Source organism: Rhododendron vialii, chromosome 5a, assembly GCF_030253575.1.
Source record: "Rhododendron vialii isolate Sample 1 chromosome 5a, ASM3025357v1".
Taxonomy (NCBI): domain Eukaryota; kingdom Viridiplantae; phylum Streptophyta; class Magnoliopsida; order Ericales; family Ericaceae; genus Rhododendron; species Rhododendron vialii.
The window spans coordinates 10,650,001-10,666,767 of record NC_080561.1 but is presented as its reverse complement, the minus strand read 5'-3'; the positions used below and the strand labels follow the sequence as shown (position 1 = coordinate 10,666,767).

At 39.7% G+C, this 16,767-nt stretch overlaps 2 protein-coding genes, 1 non-coding gene and 1 pseudogene across 7 annotated transcripts; 1 reads left to right on the top strand and 3 right to left on the bottom strand.

Moving 5' to 3' along the window:
• Positions 1-1,781: 1,781 nt before the first annotated feature.
• On the bottom strand, positions 1,782-7,249 carry LOC131326257 (uncharacterized). Of its 4 annotated transcripts, none has more exons than XM_058358973.1 (3): positions 7,022-7,249; positions 6,748-6,810; positions 1,782-3,719 (listed from the first exon to the last, which is right to left on the bottom strand). In XM_058358973.1, exon 3 carries the CDS (start codon positions 3,686-3,688, stop codon positions 2,108-2,110), a length of 1,581 nt encoding a protein of 526 aa, XP_058214956.1. In that variant the 5' UTR covers positions 3,689-3,719; positions 6,748-6,810; positions 7,022-7,249; the 3' UTR covers positions 1,782-2,107. The 4 variants fall into 4 exon arrangements, with proteins under 4 accessions (XP_058214956.1, XP_058214954.1, XP_058214953.1 ...); XM_058358971.1 differs by having other exon boundaries at positions 1,782-3,722; positions 7,022-7,169; XM_058358970.1 differs by having other exon boundaries at positions 1,782-3,722; positions 6,985-7,128.
• Positions 7,250-9,078: 1,829 nt separating this feature from the next.
• LOC131326843 (thioredoxin M3, chloroplastic-like) lies at positions 9,079-12,436 on the bottom strand. 2 transcript variants are annotated; one of them, XM_058359732.1, is made up of 2 exons: positions 12,143-12,436; positions 9,079-9,652 (listed from the first exon to the last, which is right to left on the bottom strand). In XM_058359732.1, the coding sequence occupies exons 1-2, from the start codon at positions 12,306-12,308 to the stop codon at positions 9,330-9,332; spliced, it is 489 nt and encodes a 162-aa protein (XP_058215715.1). In that variant the 5' UTR covers positions 12,309-12,436; the 3' UTR covers positions 9,079-9,329. The 2 variants fall into 2 exon arrangements, with proteins under 2 accessions (XP_058215715.1, XP_058215716.1); XM_058359733.1 differs by having other exon boundaries at positions 9,079-9,646.
• A 1,629-nt stretch (positions 12,437-14,065) lies between these two features.
• TRNAR-UCU (transfer RNA arginine (anticodon UCU)) lies at positions 14,066-14,138 on the bottom strand. Its single transcript has one exon. It is a non-coding gene; the product is annotated as a tRNA-Arg (tRNA).
• A 167-nt stretch (positions 14,139-14,305) lies between these two features.
• Positions 14,306-16,767, top strand: part of LOC131325843 (DExH-box ATP-dependent RNA helicase DExH12-like) — a 7,178-nt pseudogene continuing 4,716 nt past the window's right edge.

The window sequence follows — 16,767 nt, the reverse complement described above, 5'->3', positions numbered from 1 at the left end:
CTCTCACATATCTGAAGTAATCGGCACATGACACCCCAGTGCTCGCGGCAGTGACCCGCGAAATCCCTGGGCGAATCATAATCGTCAGATATATTCAGCCCAACCAGTTCTGAAAAGGTTCGCTCATGCTGGAGGAAGCATCCCCACTTAGTGATCTGTCCTCACTATGGCGGCTTGCTAAAACTGATAATATCCTATATGAGCTAACCTTTTCGGGGTAGCACCAGATGCATGGCTTTGAAACTTACTCTCAGGCCATACTCCAAGGTTGAAGATACCGAGTATCGTGTCATTGCCAGCGTTGGATGTAGGGCATGACCCTACGTTTTCTTTCAAGCTGAGATTTAGAAGGAACTGCACTGAATACATCCATCACATATCGTAAGCGTAAAGATGAATCGGGGAAACATCATAATCCGTGAATGAGAGGGACGGCAACATTGATTTGTACCAGCTATGTTGTGTGGAAAAGGAAGCTGGCATGGCAGACTTGTCAATGTGGGATAGCTCCTGCGGTCATCTGATACGGAGAATGATGTGGAAATTGCAAAGAACATAGTTACTTGATACTAACCGTTGTAGAGATGGAGATATTTGGTTCTCATATCAACACATGCATAGGTATAGATAGATTTGTGCCTGAACTTAGAATGGTAATTGAGCTAGAGATGATCGCTAAAGAACTCCAACCAACGAAACCAACAGGGGGGGGGGTGGGGTTTATAGGATCATTACAAGCTAATGGATCAGAACGCAATACACCAACAGAATAGTTAGAGAGAGAGAGAGAGAGAGAGAGAGAGAGAGAGATTATAGGATCATTACAAGCTAATGGATCAGAACGCAATACATCAACAGAATACTTTTGTTAGTTACGAACAAATAAACATCCTCTTCAAAGCCGGCCACCAAAAAAACATACATGGTTGAGTCTTTCTGGCCATTCCGGGCTTTATCATCACTTTAATTGAATAAACTCAAAAAACTCTTTCCCAACACCATCCCGTGCCGATTCAGATTTTCTTCTCCCCTAGCATTTTGCAGTACCGATAATCTAATCACTTTTCCTTACTTTGTATCTATTTCCTTGTATGTGACCACCTTACTAAATTCTCTGTAGTCTCAGATAATCATCAAGTGAAGCTATCATTCTCATTTCTCTCATGCAATCTTACCGAACATTCACTTTAACCTCCTCATTTCACCTAAATCCGATTTGTTTTGTTTTGTGATCTCCCTTAGTTGCCCAGCATACGGTTCGATATACCATCTTAGGTACTGTAGACGTCCTATAGAACTTTCCTTCCCGTACTTTAGGTATCTGTCGATAGAATAATACGAAAGAAACACCCCTCGAATTAACCAACCGACTTTAATTTTACAGGTTACTTATCATCCACAGTATCATAATCCTATTTAGATATCAAAGTCAAACTTAGCTAACCAAATTGTTCACTTGATATTTTATGATTTTGATTCTTTGAACCGCTCCTGCCTTGTGAACCTTCCAGCTATATAGTGTACAATACGGCACAAGCAACCACTATAACCAATAAAACAAGAACTAACCACAAGCAACCACGCCCAAACTAGAGAATACATGGGAAAGTGGTCAGAACAATTCACATTCACCAGCAGACACAGTTCTTGATCAAAAAACAAAGAAGAAAAGGCGGAGACAGTTTAAGACGTGAACGCTAATAGAGTTCTTCAGCTTCCATTGTTTAACATGACACTATTTATTCTGCATGCTACTACACAAACCCTCCAAAAATAGGAAAGAAAAGAAATAAAGATCTGTATATTTACGTATGCAAATGCAATAAGTTACAGGACAGATAAATTTACAGGCTGATCTGTTCAGGCAGTTGATCTGTTTCAGTAGACTCAGTACAACTCTTTTACACAAAAGTTTAAGTTAGCCTTCAAATCTATGTCAGCACAAAAAACATACGTGCTCATAGATTCATGCAATCACATTTTATGAAACAAGTGCTGAAAAAATTAGTAAGAGGAACAAGGTAGCGCCAAGCAAACCTCATGTATAGGGATGCTAATTAAGTTAGGGCCGTAAACACAACAAAAGATAGATGATACCTTGTCTCTCCTAGTAACCAACAGCAACCAGAATCTTACTCTTGCTTCCTGGCTCCTCATGCAATACCGCGACATCACTCACCTTGTCCAGCAGTTCCTCCAGCTTGTTCACGCCAAACCTCTGGTAATCCACTTGTCGCTTATACCTTTGTTGATATATCGCCTCAAAATGAACCAGGAAGATTCTACAAGAATAACTCACAAGAATCTCTTGCAGCTCGTACTTGAATTTTTCTAGACTTGTGTCATCCATATCACATCTAGCTGTTTCACATCTAGCTGTGATCCGCTCATCCTGTTCTTCTACAACAACCCTATCTTCATCTGAGAACTCATCTGAAGATCCACCACCGGTAATGGCTTCATTGTTCTCTTCTTGATGCCCCTTCATCTTCTTATCCTTCTTTGCTAGAGCAATTGGAGGAGCACTTGGGCCAGGTCTTGAGTTCCGTAGGTACACAAACTTCTTTTGGCCTTTTCCATCTATTGCCATTGTATCCCCCATTTTCTTGAGAAGATTCACAAGCTTGCATGCCCCATACTGTGACACATAAAGTGGCCTCCCAAAGATTTTCTGATACTCCGCCGGAACACGAGTAAGAGGCAAACAACCTCCAGACAACTCAAGCAGCTTTACTAGTTGTTGCTTCAAACCGTTTAGATCACCAGGCTGTACAAACATCAAATCATTTTCGCTACATGAACCAACACAACCGGTTGAAGCTTCATTTAAGCCAGACGGAAGACTATGTGATCTTAAACTTGAGGGGAAACAAGGCATGGCAAGTGAAGTAGTGTTGTATTCGGTTAAAGACTCCGATATCATTGAGAAATCCCTCGAGTTGTAATAGCTTTGTGACATCCCTCTGTATACAATTGCTTCATCTTCGTTCATACCATTTGGGTTGTCATTGATGTGGCACCCCATCAGATACCCTGCAATCTCGGCAGGACCTATGCGCGGCGGAATTAGATTCCTGGAGGGCGGTACAAAGCCTTCCCCACGGGCCACGCTAGGCCAGTCCCACACAAACCTACCTGCATTACTAAGGGCAGATGAAACACCCACCCCAGAAGGAATGACCAGAATCACCGTATACCCGCGTTGACCAAGTATGTGCAGAGCCGGAGCAAAGTCAACATCCCCAGAGATAAGCATGATGGAAGACGGTGGAGGGTTGTCAAGGGCAAAAAGAAACATATCAACCAATATGGCCTTGTCAGCAGCATCTTTTCTCCCATTTGGTACATCTACGAGTTTGACACCAGTTCTTTGGCATCCCTCCCTCAGTCGCCTAGGGAAGGCATTAAAATCCCCATAGGCAGAGAACAAGGTAACAGCTCCCTTAATGATGGGATGGACCCGTAAGGCCATCCTGATGTTGCCAGCCACGTCTTCTGGGCGTACATCACTAGGGACAGGACAGTTCTCGATGTCCCAAAGAATAGCCACAGGACCCTGTAAGGAGTTTCGGCTCTGTAGTGAAGGTGGTTGAGGTGAAAAGTTCATGTTTGAATTTTCCATATGTGCCCCACCGTGTTCTGAGGTTCCAGAAGACAACATCAACGCTGATGCACTTGTACTAGCCATCACTCACTTATCGAAAACTCAAATATTCCTGCTGCTGGACAAGAAAAAGAAGTATAAGCAACTATAAAAGAAGGTTACTTAATAAAAAGAAACAAAAAGCAGAAAGAAGCACTCTGTAGCTGAACATTATACATGGACATTTTAACATTCCAGGTCATAGTCAACTGGTCAGCAGAACTCGAATTCCAAAGGGCAATAGTTCGGGTAACAACTCTATAAAATATAAGGACAAGAGATGCCCAAGACTATACATATAGAACCTAATAAATTACTGACAATTTATTCTTGTTTCCTCCAAATGGTCAACTATCCCACTCCTTGCAAATATACAAACCAAAATACGAACTTAAAAATTAGGGGGATCTTTGTTACATTGTAACCTTCCTTTCTATCAGCTGTCCCAAAGGAGTAACAAAAACACTTTCGATGCCACCACCATACTGAAGAATTTGTATCTTTCCAACTACAGCATCCTATGTCAATTTAAGTCTTCCCCTCGCCCTTGCATTCCAGTTAATAGTTATCCTATCAGTCTTCCTTACCACAGCAACTAACGGTCCTAGTTTTTCTATGTTAATAATCAAACCTATCCTATTTTCTCCCAACTCATGTTCAAATGTTGATACGCCTATTATTTTACGACCTAGAAACGGACTTGAGGTGGAAGAATGTGGATGAACTGCCCCAAGAAAACATAAACTTCGACAAAATATCCACATGTTATACGCTTACGATTTTACTATAGTAATCGCTTTAAGGGATAAGAGAAGGGGGAAAACTTCCTAACGACCAAAACCAAAGATAGCGGGAAACATAAAATTAATGAACCTACGAACATAGAAGAAAGACAGCATTGAACTTGATCACATAAAATCTATGGGGTAGTATAATTCTTCAAATTTGCATAGTTTTTGCTCCAATGAATAGCCCAATAAGCTTCCACCATAAAATCTATGGACCAGTACTGGAAAAGGACATAATAATACTCTCCAATCACGCATATTCAAGAGTGACAACTCAATATTACCATCTCTGAATTCTATTTTGCACGTCAGCCTCTGCTAAGCTCAGCTCAACAAAATATTATAGACAGAGAAAGAAGTTGAAGCTACAGGTTCGTGGACGTAAGCCAAAAGATTGATAGTCCAATATGTAGTAAACATTGTGAATTGAACCAACATGATTAGATTTCAAGGTAACTAATGAAGACAACAATTTCAAAGTGATAGAAATCCTCTTGCAACGTCCGGTGCATCTCATCTACAAGCATACATTTGGACTCTCAATGTAACGGAAAGGGGCCACTGAGATGTCTAGTGGATTCTTGGGCCTTGATGAATGGCCGGCCACCTTATACGTCAGAAAGCAAAAGACCCAGGGCATGGCAGGATGAACCAATGTGAATGAGTGTAAGCTTCGTTGCCTGAACACGATTGGTGCTGACCACATTAGATGCTACTGTGGTAGCAAGAGAGGCCAGGACTAAAGAAAACAGACGTCTTTATTTCTCATCGTGTTATCATACATTTAAGAAAACTAACGATGTAACCTACTTACATTCAATAATCAAATACATGATACAAAAAAGGGAACACCTTGATATTGTCAATGGACCTGGCAGGTATGGACACACAAAAAAAACCCACCGAAGAAAATGTCTGTGCCCACCACCTCAAAAGCCCTTGCTAACCAACTATATAAAACTGACAACAATCAACCTCGAGAAAGAGGGTTGCTTCACCACCTCAAAAGCCCTTCGGCTGCGCTCACCCCGAATGATGCACATCAAGCACGTCGAAGCCACAACCCAAGCTTTCTTTCTTTTTGTGCCACCCTCTTCAACTTCCTACCAATCAAACAATCTACCACACTCCTAGGAAAGACCAACTTCTAATAAACCATGGTTGAGTTGAATCACTACCATCCTTCGACGTTTATATGAACTTAGCCAAGGACGGATCATGGGACAGAGTTAGGAACATCAAGGATGGATATGAACTTAGCCAAGGACGGATCATGGGACAGAGTTAGGAACATCAATCGATCAAGACTGTAGTCAGCAACATCAACTATGGTTGTGAGTCAGTTGAGCATCGACTTGGAGACTATGAGTAACTTCAATAGTGCGCATTTCATATTCATCAAGGTTACAAACAACTACTCAAAATCCACTAGGATCACCATTGATCAAGATTTGATTAGCCTGAACAGCAAGATGCATATTCATGGCCTTCGATTAATTACTTCTTCATAGAGAAAACAGTTAGTTAACAGAAGGGACTACCTACCCTTGAAAATAAAAATTCTGCTGCATCTATGGTAATCAAAAAAACACATTTCGCTCCATTCTTTGTCTTTTGGTTTCTTTCATCGAAAATTATATTCTCAGGTACAAAGTTCGGGGGCCTTGATAACCCACCTTATACTTGGATACAGCCTTTTGGTACCAATTGACCTACAAGACACACGTTCCTCTATTTACCAAGATCACTTGCACGACGCAACCTAGCTTGCAGACGGAAACATTAATGTAATTGAAATAAACCATAAGTGCTACCTACAAAAAAGAGATACTGTAGGTAACGAACTCCTCTTTTTCTTCTACATAAAATAGTAAAGAATACATCTTCAAATAGAGACGGACTTCCACATCTACATTACTACTCTAGCAGTAAACTTAAAGATACTACGTAATTCCCAAATGCACACACGACATAAGCCATGTACTAGAATTTCAGTTTGATTTATTCCATTTTCCGTTTCCGCTAAACTAAATGGACTAAAGCCCATGTTTTCACGGATTTTTAGGCAGGTCTTCTCCTTACATACATAAACTAAAATACCATTTAAAGGATATAACTTGACTAGCCATTAGCGTGTAGTCCAATAATATAGCAGAAACGCACCCCAGAATCCAAAGAACTGTAAAGATTCATAACAAAAAAAGAACAAATGGAAAAGGGAACCAAAAAGAAGCCATACCCTTGAGAACCAGAACTGAATAGACAAAAACAAGAACCTCTAATCCAAAAAGAGAAAAGAAAAGATAACAAAGATACCTGATTTTTTCCCCTAAATTTTCTGATATGCAGCTTCCGAAGGAGATTTCGCTCTTCTTTTCTCTGCAGGAAAAATAGATCAACTGAACTCGAGTACCGACTAATCCAACGGTGTAGAAGAAAAGAAACCTAAATTTGGATGAATATAAGATCTAATATGCTCCCTCAGAGAGATCACAATCTTTCAAATCTTATATATGTACAGTCACACACGCGTGTATATATATATATACGTACACGCGTATCTATCCTGAGAGAGAGAGAGAGAGAGAGCCTGCGCAGGGATAGCAGAAGAAGCAGAGCGTGAAGTTTCTTTGGGAGTTCGGGTAGCTGAGATTTGGAATTCGGAGAAAGACAAAACGGCAAAGATTTTTCACTGTGGACTTCTTTCAACTTCTCTGTAAAACGCGAAGTCAGCGACCGAGTCGATCGGCACACGGTTACTGGGCCGACGGAAATAGAAAAGCACCATCCATGGGCCGACCATGTTAGCTAGTAGTAGTGAATAACCCAAAGTTGTATGAGGCGGCATCGTTTGTGCCGAAAACATGTGTCCCCGTGCGCCGAGAGATTTTTCGACAGTTGAATTTAAAACATGAAAAGAAAATCACACAATTTAACGGCTAAAAAATCACTCGGCAGAGAGGCACAAGAGTTTTCAAGATAGTGAAGATCGGATGTCAAGTTTTACGGGACCAAACTTACCTTTTTTAAGTGAGACAGTACGTGGCGGTATTGGTGTACATGTGTAGGTACTGTTGTGGGGTATATGTCTTTTGTGTTAGTAATTAATTGTACAAAATGACAAATGGCATGTTGTGAATGGTGCGGACAAGACCACAAATAAACAATTCAAAAAGTTGTGAATCTCGTTTCAACTAGCATATCGTATTTTCTACTAAAACGATACATACCAATATTGGCATGTATCTCGGTACTATTTCGAATTCACACGCAATATGTATGTGATATATTTATGTATAATAGAGAGACTTGAAACAGAGAAATGAAACAAATTACCTAAACATTAATTTTAACAAGATAAACATATTAGGGACTTAAAAAAGTTCTACTCTGTATTTAATTATCATAAAAGTCAAGCTTTTTTTATCGACGAAAGACAAAAATACACCATCAATGGTGTACCAGTGGAGATTTCGGTACGTGCCTAGTATAGGCCTATATTATGGTCTGTATGAATCACTAACCTACGCGCACCATTTTGCTATAATACAGGATTGAAATAACCTCAAAATTCTACATAATCATTTGTAGCCAAAATAAAAAATAAAATCTGGGAAAGTTACCTGGAGGTCCTGGATCAATGTAGTCCAAATAACATCTTTTGTACGAGGACTTTTGGCCTTTTCCCCGATAGATTCTCTCCATTCACAACAGCACCAATTCCATCACACTTGTACTGCAAAATTTTCACACCAACAAAGTACTAAACTACAGTGACAATTGCGTAAACAAGTTCAAAACTCAGGACGTGCAGGTTCACGAAATTGATTTCTGTACTCTTCTTTTATCGTTCACATTCCCCTTTTTGTCATTTGTTCCTGATTAATTAAATGCATTACCCCTTGATACAACGTGACTTATCTCGTCTCTTACGTTTGGGAGCAAAATGTGACTTATCTCGTCTCTTACGTTTGGGATGCTTGATTGATCCTATCTAAGTGACAGTCAACATCAATCAATGTATTTTATCCTCTGGTGGAAAACTTGATTGGAGATAGTTCCCTTCAAATGCAACAGAGTTCCAATGTAGTGCAGAGGGTTGGATAGTTTCACTCTTGGTAATTCCTGATGGAGTAACCCTGTGAAGCGATTTGGATTGGACGTTTTTGGCATCCAAATCACATTTGCACCATCAAATAAACAGTACATCCACATCCACAGAAGTATCTAAATCCCCAGATCGGAACTTCTAGTGTCAAAGCCACCGTACAAGACAAAAGTGGTAAAATTACCATAACCTGTCAACTGAAGATTGAGAGAGCATCACATCATGTTTCTTCAAGTTCACAAGACAACTAAAGTACCATAACCTGGCAATTGAAGCATGAAAACCACAGTTCGTATCACTCCAAGTTCGCAAAACCAATAATTGCTTTGGTCAATAAATGGTAAATCATTTTTCGGCTTCGTTCTTATAGTTTCAAAAGCTGGCAACGGAAAGATCTGCTGTTTGATCAGAGGTTATTCAGTTCAACTAAAGCTCAGATCATTCATTTCAACTTAAACTCAGAAGACGAAGAAACCAGCTTAACTAGAAATCAATTAATTTCAAACTCAGTTGATCTTATAACAAATGCATCAACTACATGAACCATAAACGCATCTTAGATTCCCAGAAAGCGGCTAAACAATTCATATTATGTACAAATCATAAAGGTTTGAGTTCGAGGAAAAAGAACAGTTATAGCAGCTCATCACTAAATCAGGCAACTAAGAAGTACGTGAAAACTTTACATTTAGTATAAAAGGAAGAACGACTAAGATAAATCCCATGATAATTGAAAAAAATGATCAACTATCCTGGTTTTCTAGTTATTAATATAATATAGCCACGACTATCAAGTGAGGACCCTCTCAATGGCATCCACATAGAACTCCTTGGGCATGGTACCAACCACAGATTCGCGTCTCTCTCCATTCTTAAACAGCAAAACCACTGGCACGGCCTTAACGCCATAGTTCTCAGCAATTTCCAGATCATTGTCCGCGTGGAGTACAAAGCATTTCAGTTTCCCAGCATAATCTGTTGCAAGCTCATCAATAATCCTGTGAACCATCCTGCACGGACCACACCAGCTAGCGTGGAATTCAATAAGGACGGGGGTATCACTGCTCAAAATCAATTTGTCCCATGACTTCCCGGTAACCAGTGCAACTGCAGCTGCACATTCAAGAAAGTATACTTGAGAAAAAAAGTTTAATACTTCATCTTACATGAACTGTTAACCCCATCTAAATATTCATTATCTCTTTTTACCATACAGTTAGAAAAGTTGCAAAACAGAAAATATTCTGTTAGGTTCTACTCTGTTTTCAATATAACGCAACACATCCTGTCCATGGACCAGGTGAAGTCTGGCGGATGCAAGCTCGCCTTCAATTATCCTAGAAACACTGATCTTTTGGCAAGTGAGGAAAAAAAAATTGTAAGGGAAATTGTCGAGCCATTCCAGTTCTTACTCTTCCTTTTGATGTTCAATTGTTATGAAGGCATGGGGATGCATTTAACCTATCGATTTCCTCTCTTATGTAAAGTAGACCTGAAGAACACATGGTGACCAATAAAACTTAACGAGCTATTAAGATCATATACCTGGCCAATACAAAACATTGCTAATGCAACAAAAAACTAGAAATGATGGCGCGAATTACGTTCAAGAACCACTTTCATAACCCAATAGACCCTCATCAAAACTTTTGACCATAATTGAGTACATAAAGAGGATGGACATAAGCAAAAAGTTCCAATAAGAGGATCCTATTATGTGACAAACTATTATATGTACTAATGTAGACTAGAAAACTAAAAGAAGTCAAACACAAACATTGAAATACTTTTATTTTTCTTCGAGGCGTCTTCCCAAAAGGTGAGGGGAGAATAAAGGCCTATTGCATCCATACGACTGCAATATGACTTCAAAAAGCTCCCTGGGGGAGGAGGCTACTACTCGAAAGCGAATGATCTGGTCAAGTTACTGGCTTTGGGCCGACTGCCCTTCCATCTAGAAACTTACCAGTTACAACCATTTCAATACCTAAAAGAATGAGAGTGGATTAATAATCTTTGAACAAGAAGCAAACCATTCAAATCTAAGTTTGACACCCACCGGCCACTTTCGTTTCTGCCAAATTAATAATGCAGATTTGCATTTTATCCAAATTGGGATAACTCCATAAGAACTTCTACTCGGGAATCTAACAACTTCTACTCGGGAATCTAACAAAACCTTTTCATCCGCAATTTAAAGCTTCACTAGGACCTGTAAGATAGTCATCATAACATGGAATTCCATGAAATAGTACTCTGGAAACTGTTGATTGCTTACCCTGGGGACTTTCCACCTTAACACTTCAGTAGTAAAACATGAAAGAATTCGAAGCTGTGAATACAAGAGAAATAAGCTAATTCTTGGCTTATTTCAACAACCACGGCTGCAAAATACAACTGCATCAAGAATCTATTTAAAAACAGGAGACACTATTTGTAAGTGATAGACTAGTTCAAAATAATGTAATTAATTCCCAGGCGGCATTTCCTTCAGTGCATTCCAGTGAAATGCAGTTTACATCAAAGAACAGATTGTGCAGACTCTTGTAAAGAAACCCTTGGACTTGCACAGTGAAATTCTCTATTTCAAACAAACACACTCTACTCTAATGGCTTCACAAAATGAAAGGAGTAGTGCATTTAGTGAATTTAGGCTATGTTTGTAACTTGTGGAAAGATGTGCAAAGGAAGGGAAATTTTTTAAAATTTTCCTTCCCTTGTTAGGTTCCAACAAAAGAGAGTGGAAAATTTCAAATCCAAATTCAACTTTTCTCACTTTCTCTCTCATTTTCCACATAATAATTTTCCATTCTTTTCTTCTTCTGAGCCATATTGACCAGTCATTAAAATTGTGGCACTGAGCCTAATTTCGTCAAGACATCAATGTTATCACACAAACTGTCCTATATCAATTAAGCATCGAAGTTAATCTAAATCACTTAAACATCTTCAAACTCTTTAAATCTCATCCCTAACGGTTCCATGGATGTTTCTCAGTGCCATCAAAGGGTGGTGAATACCAAACAAATGACAGACCCTTTCTCTTCCTTCAGTAAAATTGTTGATATGAATTTTGAGAGAATCAAACCCTAAAAACCATATCCCTAAAGCATTTAAAAAGTAACTACAGAATACTTTCCCACAATTACACCCCCTAAAAGAACAATTCACCAAAGCATTGTCAAAATCAGCTACTCACAATGAGAATGCTAACTACAACCCTTAGAGGGAAACACAATGTGTAAAAGGTGTCGCACCCCTTTTTTACCATCTCTCCTTAAAGCAATTGGTGTCGGAGAGGGTTTCAATTAGGTCATTTATGGCATTCGACATTGCACCCGCAAGTCTGTTTTTAGAGCGGCCACAAGGAGTGACTTTATGCAACCAAATCCATGGAGACACTCCGGCCACAACAAAAGGTGTCTGATAAATGTATTATTTTGATATACAACAAAAGGTGTCTGATAAATGTATTATTTTGATATACGTGAAAATATATTAATATCCGTGATATGTGGATTGAAATTCTAACTTGTTCCACATTATATGCATATATTAAGCCAGACCCAAAAAGTAAATACACAAGGGGGAGAGAAAGAGTACCTTTGGGTTCACGGAGGCAGAAGACTTTCAGAGAGGGAGGGGAGTTGTGAAGCTTAATTCCCTTTCTGGGTTGAAACGAAAGCTGTTGAAAGTGTGAGAGATTAGGGTTTGCGAGGGCGAGAGCGCGAGATGAAGTGAACGAAGGACGAGAAACGCAAGAAGCCATTGCTAAAGCCAAGCGAGAAGGGAAAAAGAAGAAGTAAAGATCGGTTGCGAAACCGGGTGCGATCTGTATCTATATATAGACACACATACAAATGAAGGTAGAAAAGTAGTCCTATAGGTATTGTCCCGGGAGTATAATTTTGTTCACCCTCTTTCCAGAGGGTAAATATTTTTTTTTTTTATTAATCGAAATGGTATAGATTCTATCACATAGCGATGTCATGCTTACCATGTAATACACTTTCAAGTAAGCATGACATTACTTTGTAATGTATCCACATTATTTCAACTAATAATAAAGAGGATAATGTTCATCATTTCATTTCAAACGGAGAGGGAATAAAACTCAACTCGTATTGCCGTATACGTGTTTGAGAAAATGTGTGAGAAAAATGGTAAGGGAGAGAGAGAGAGACAAGAGGAAGAAGACGGGTGAAACTTGTCGGGTAGTAGTAGTATTGTACCGAACAAACAAAACAAGTTTGGTGAGCACGTTTTCTTTTTTTTTTTTGGGATAAAAAAAAAGAGCACGTTTTTTTAATTTCTGATGATAAGGAAAATGGACGCGACGACAACGAGTGGTGGAGTAGTTTTGAATTTTTCACCATAATAAAAAATCAAAAGGTTAGGCCTATTTTGAACTAATTCAAAATGATATTGATTTGTCTTTATTCAAAAAATCGTTAGTTTAGCGTTAAAATTTTGTGACTAATCGATTTGTCTCGACGATAAGAAATCAAAAAAATAAAAAATTAGGATCAATAGTAATTTTTTTTGACTTATTTCTGTATTTATTCACAAAAATTCATAATTTAATTCATAATTTTTTTTTAATTTTTCGATTTCTCTATTTGAGATGAATCAATATGTCACAAAAATTTAACTCAAACTAACAAATGCGAAAAAAATTAGAATATAGACAAAAAAATAAATTACTTTACTTTTTAAGCCAAAACAAGCCGTAAATGAATTAACCGGCACCAAAGATGAGCTATAAAACTCAAATTTTCTGTATTCGAAACTTGACAATTTTTTTGGGCCAAGCCGTTTCATAAATCTCTTGTGAATCGCCTAGTCCTGGCATAGATGGTTTGTCTTTGACCAAACCGAAAAGAGGAATAATCAAGATGTGCGTAAACTGACCCGACCACATGTCAAAAAATGAAGAAATAAGAGCATCTCCAATGGGAGATGCCAATTCCTACTTGAACATGTTAACGGTAACAATTGACATTAAAATCCAATTCAACCTAACAGCCTTTTTTGATGACAAAATCTACGTGGCTTTGAAGGGAATGACAAAGTTGTCAAAGTTGACAACCACTCTCCTCCATGCCAATTTTCAAAAAAAGACAGTTTGAATTGATTTAAGGATTGACATTAAGGGTTGGAGAGAGATAACTTGATGTCAAATAAAAAGAATTTGGCATTAAGGGTTGGAAAAAGAAGGCTTTGATGTCAAATTAAAAATGTTAAAATGTCACGTAAATTTTCAAAAAAATTTTGAATTCGACATCTCCAATATAAAGTCATTGGTAGGAGATACTGAAGAATTGAATAGGTCGGATAGTGGGTGTTTCCGTGGGGACGACGAAAGAGAATAAACGTTGTGCTTCATTCATTCGATGAGAGAGAGAGAGAGAGAGAGAGAGAGAGAGAGAGGGAGGGGGGGACGACGAAAGAGAATAAACGTTGTGCTTCATTCATTCGATGAGAGAGAGAGAGAGGGAGAGGGGATACAAAAATAAAAAAGCAAGGCACGCCCAGTGGGACTCGAACCCACAATCGCCTGATTAGAAGTCAGACGCCTTATCCATTAGGCCATGGGCGCAAGTTCCTGCCGATTTCCTGAGTATTTAATTTATATATTATATTTGATTTTACTCGCTTTGATACTTTTATAATCAACTTGCGTGAGCAAATTTGCAATTGAATTCTGTGACTTTTGAGTTCTGAACGAGACTATTATTATACTCAAGAGGTATCGATGTTTGACATGGTCAATGGACAATTCACAATCGTGGGGTTGAATATGGAGGGGCTTGGAGGGCGAGCTCATCCTGTTATTTGTCTAGGGTTTTCTTTTGTAATCTTTGTTTTGGTAAAAATCGGTTTCTTCGCAATCGTGGCAGCATATATCCAATTTATACGACTCTAACAACATCCGTAGAAATCCTAGTTGTGAAGGTTTCTAAAACACCATCGGAGCAATCTGGGATTACGTTTACTACAACCCCAGTTGGAAGCTAATATAAGGGTTTCTCTGTGAGTTTCAGAGATGGCGCATCTTGGTGGTGGTGCTGAGGGACACGCTCGGTTCAAGCAGTATGAATATCGAGCCAACTCGAGTCTTGTCCTGACTACGGACTCCCGCCCTCGCGACACTCACGAGCCCACTGGTGAGTCCGAGTCCCTCTATACCCCAAATCTTTCGGGGACCGTGTTTCCAAGTCTAAACCCCCAGAGTTAGACGAGAAGCTTAAGAAATCGAAGAAGAAAAAGGAACGCGAACCACTTGCTTCTGAACCCATGCCTGCCAGGCAGAGCAAGAGAAGGCGTCTGCAAGAAGAAAGTGTCCTGACTTCTACTGATGAAGGGGTTTACCAGCCTAAGACCAAGGAAACAATGGCAGCTTACGACGCTCTGCTTGGTGTCATTCAACAGCAATTCGGTGGCCAGCCTCTCAACATAGTAAGTGGTGCGGCAGATGAGATATTGGCTGTCCTCAAGAATGAGACTGTCAAAAACCCAGACAAGAAGAAGGAGATTGAGAAACTGTTGAACCGTATACCAAATCAATTATTTGATGATCTTGTTTCGATTGGGAGGCGTATCACTGATTACCATGACGCAGGTGATGCAGGTGGTGGTTCTGCTGTGGCTAATGGTGATGATTCCCTCGATGACAATGTGGGTGTTACTGTTGAGTTTGAGGAGAACGAAGAGGAGGAAGAGGATAGTGATCTCGATATGGTGCACGAGGACGAAGAAGAGGAGGATGATGTTATGGAAGGGAGTGGTGCTGGAGGAATGCAGATGGGTGGTGGGATTGATGACGATGACATGCAAGAAGCTAACGAGGGTATGACTCTTAATGTGCAAGATATTGATGCGTATTGGCTTCAAAGGAAGATTTCTCAGGCATATGAGCAACAGATTGACCCGCAACAGAGCCAGAAGCTAGCAGAAGAGGTACTTAAGATTCTAGCTGAGGGCGATGACCGCGAAGTTGAAACTAAGCTTCTAGTGCACCTCCAATTTGATAAGTTCAGCCTCATTAAGTATCTTTTGCGAAATAGATTGAAGATTGTGTGGTGTACCCCGTCTCGCCAGGGCTGAAGACCAGGATAAGAGGAAGAAAATTGGAGAAGAAATGTTGGGCTCAGGCCCGGAATTGGCTGCAATTTTGGAGCAGTTGCATGCCACCAGGGCAACTGCTAAAGAGAGGCAAAAGAACTTGGAGAAAAGCATTAGAGAGGAAGCTCGTAGGTTGAAGGATGAGAGTGGTGGTGTTGATGGGGACCGAGAACGAAGGGGGATTGCAGATAAGGATGCAGACAGTGGTTGGTTGAAGGGCCAGCGTCAGTTGCTTGATCTTGAAAACATCGCATTTCACCAAGGTGGTCTTTTGATGGCGAACAAAAAGTGTGAGCTTCCACTGGGTTCGTATAGGAACCATAGAAAGGGATATGAAGAAGTTCATGTGCCAGCTTTAAAGCCAAAACCAATTGGTCCCGGTGAAGAGCTTATAAAGATATCTGACATGCCAGAGTGGGCGCAACCAGCTTTCAAAGGGATGGCCCAGCTGAACAGGGTTCAAAGTAGAGTTTACGAAACTGCCCTTTTTTCAGCTGAGAATATTCTTCTTTGTGCTCCCACTGGGGCAGGTAAGACAAATGTTGCAATGCTAACCATACTCCAGCAGATTGCATTGCATAGGAATGATGATTGGACTTTTGACCATAGCAAGTACTCCCTCCGTCCCACTTTGTTCCGCCTGTTTCTTTTTTAGAACATCCCAAAAAATTGTCTATATCTCACAATCTATAATGTTTTTTATGATTTCGAAAATTTTGTTCAATAAAATAAATTGAGATCTATCAAACAAAATCTATATTGAATATATAAAATATTATAGATTGTGAGATATAGACAATGTTTTGAGACGTCCAAAAAAGAAAACAGACGGAACAAAATGGGACGGAGGGAGTACAAGATAGTCTATGTGGCACCGATGAAAGCACCTCTTGCTGAAGTGGTTGGCAATCTGTCTAACCGTCTGCAGCAATATGATGTCAAGGTGAAGGAGCTACGTGGAGACCAGACCCTTACTCGTCAACAAATTGAAGAAACCCAGATTATTGTCACTACTCCAGAGAAGTGGGACATCATAACCAGAAAATCAGGAGATCGTACTTATGCACAGCTTGTTAAACTTGTTATCGTTGATGAGATTCATC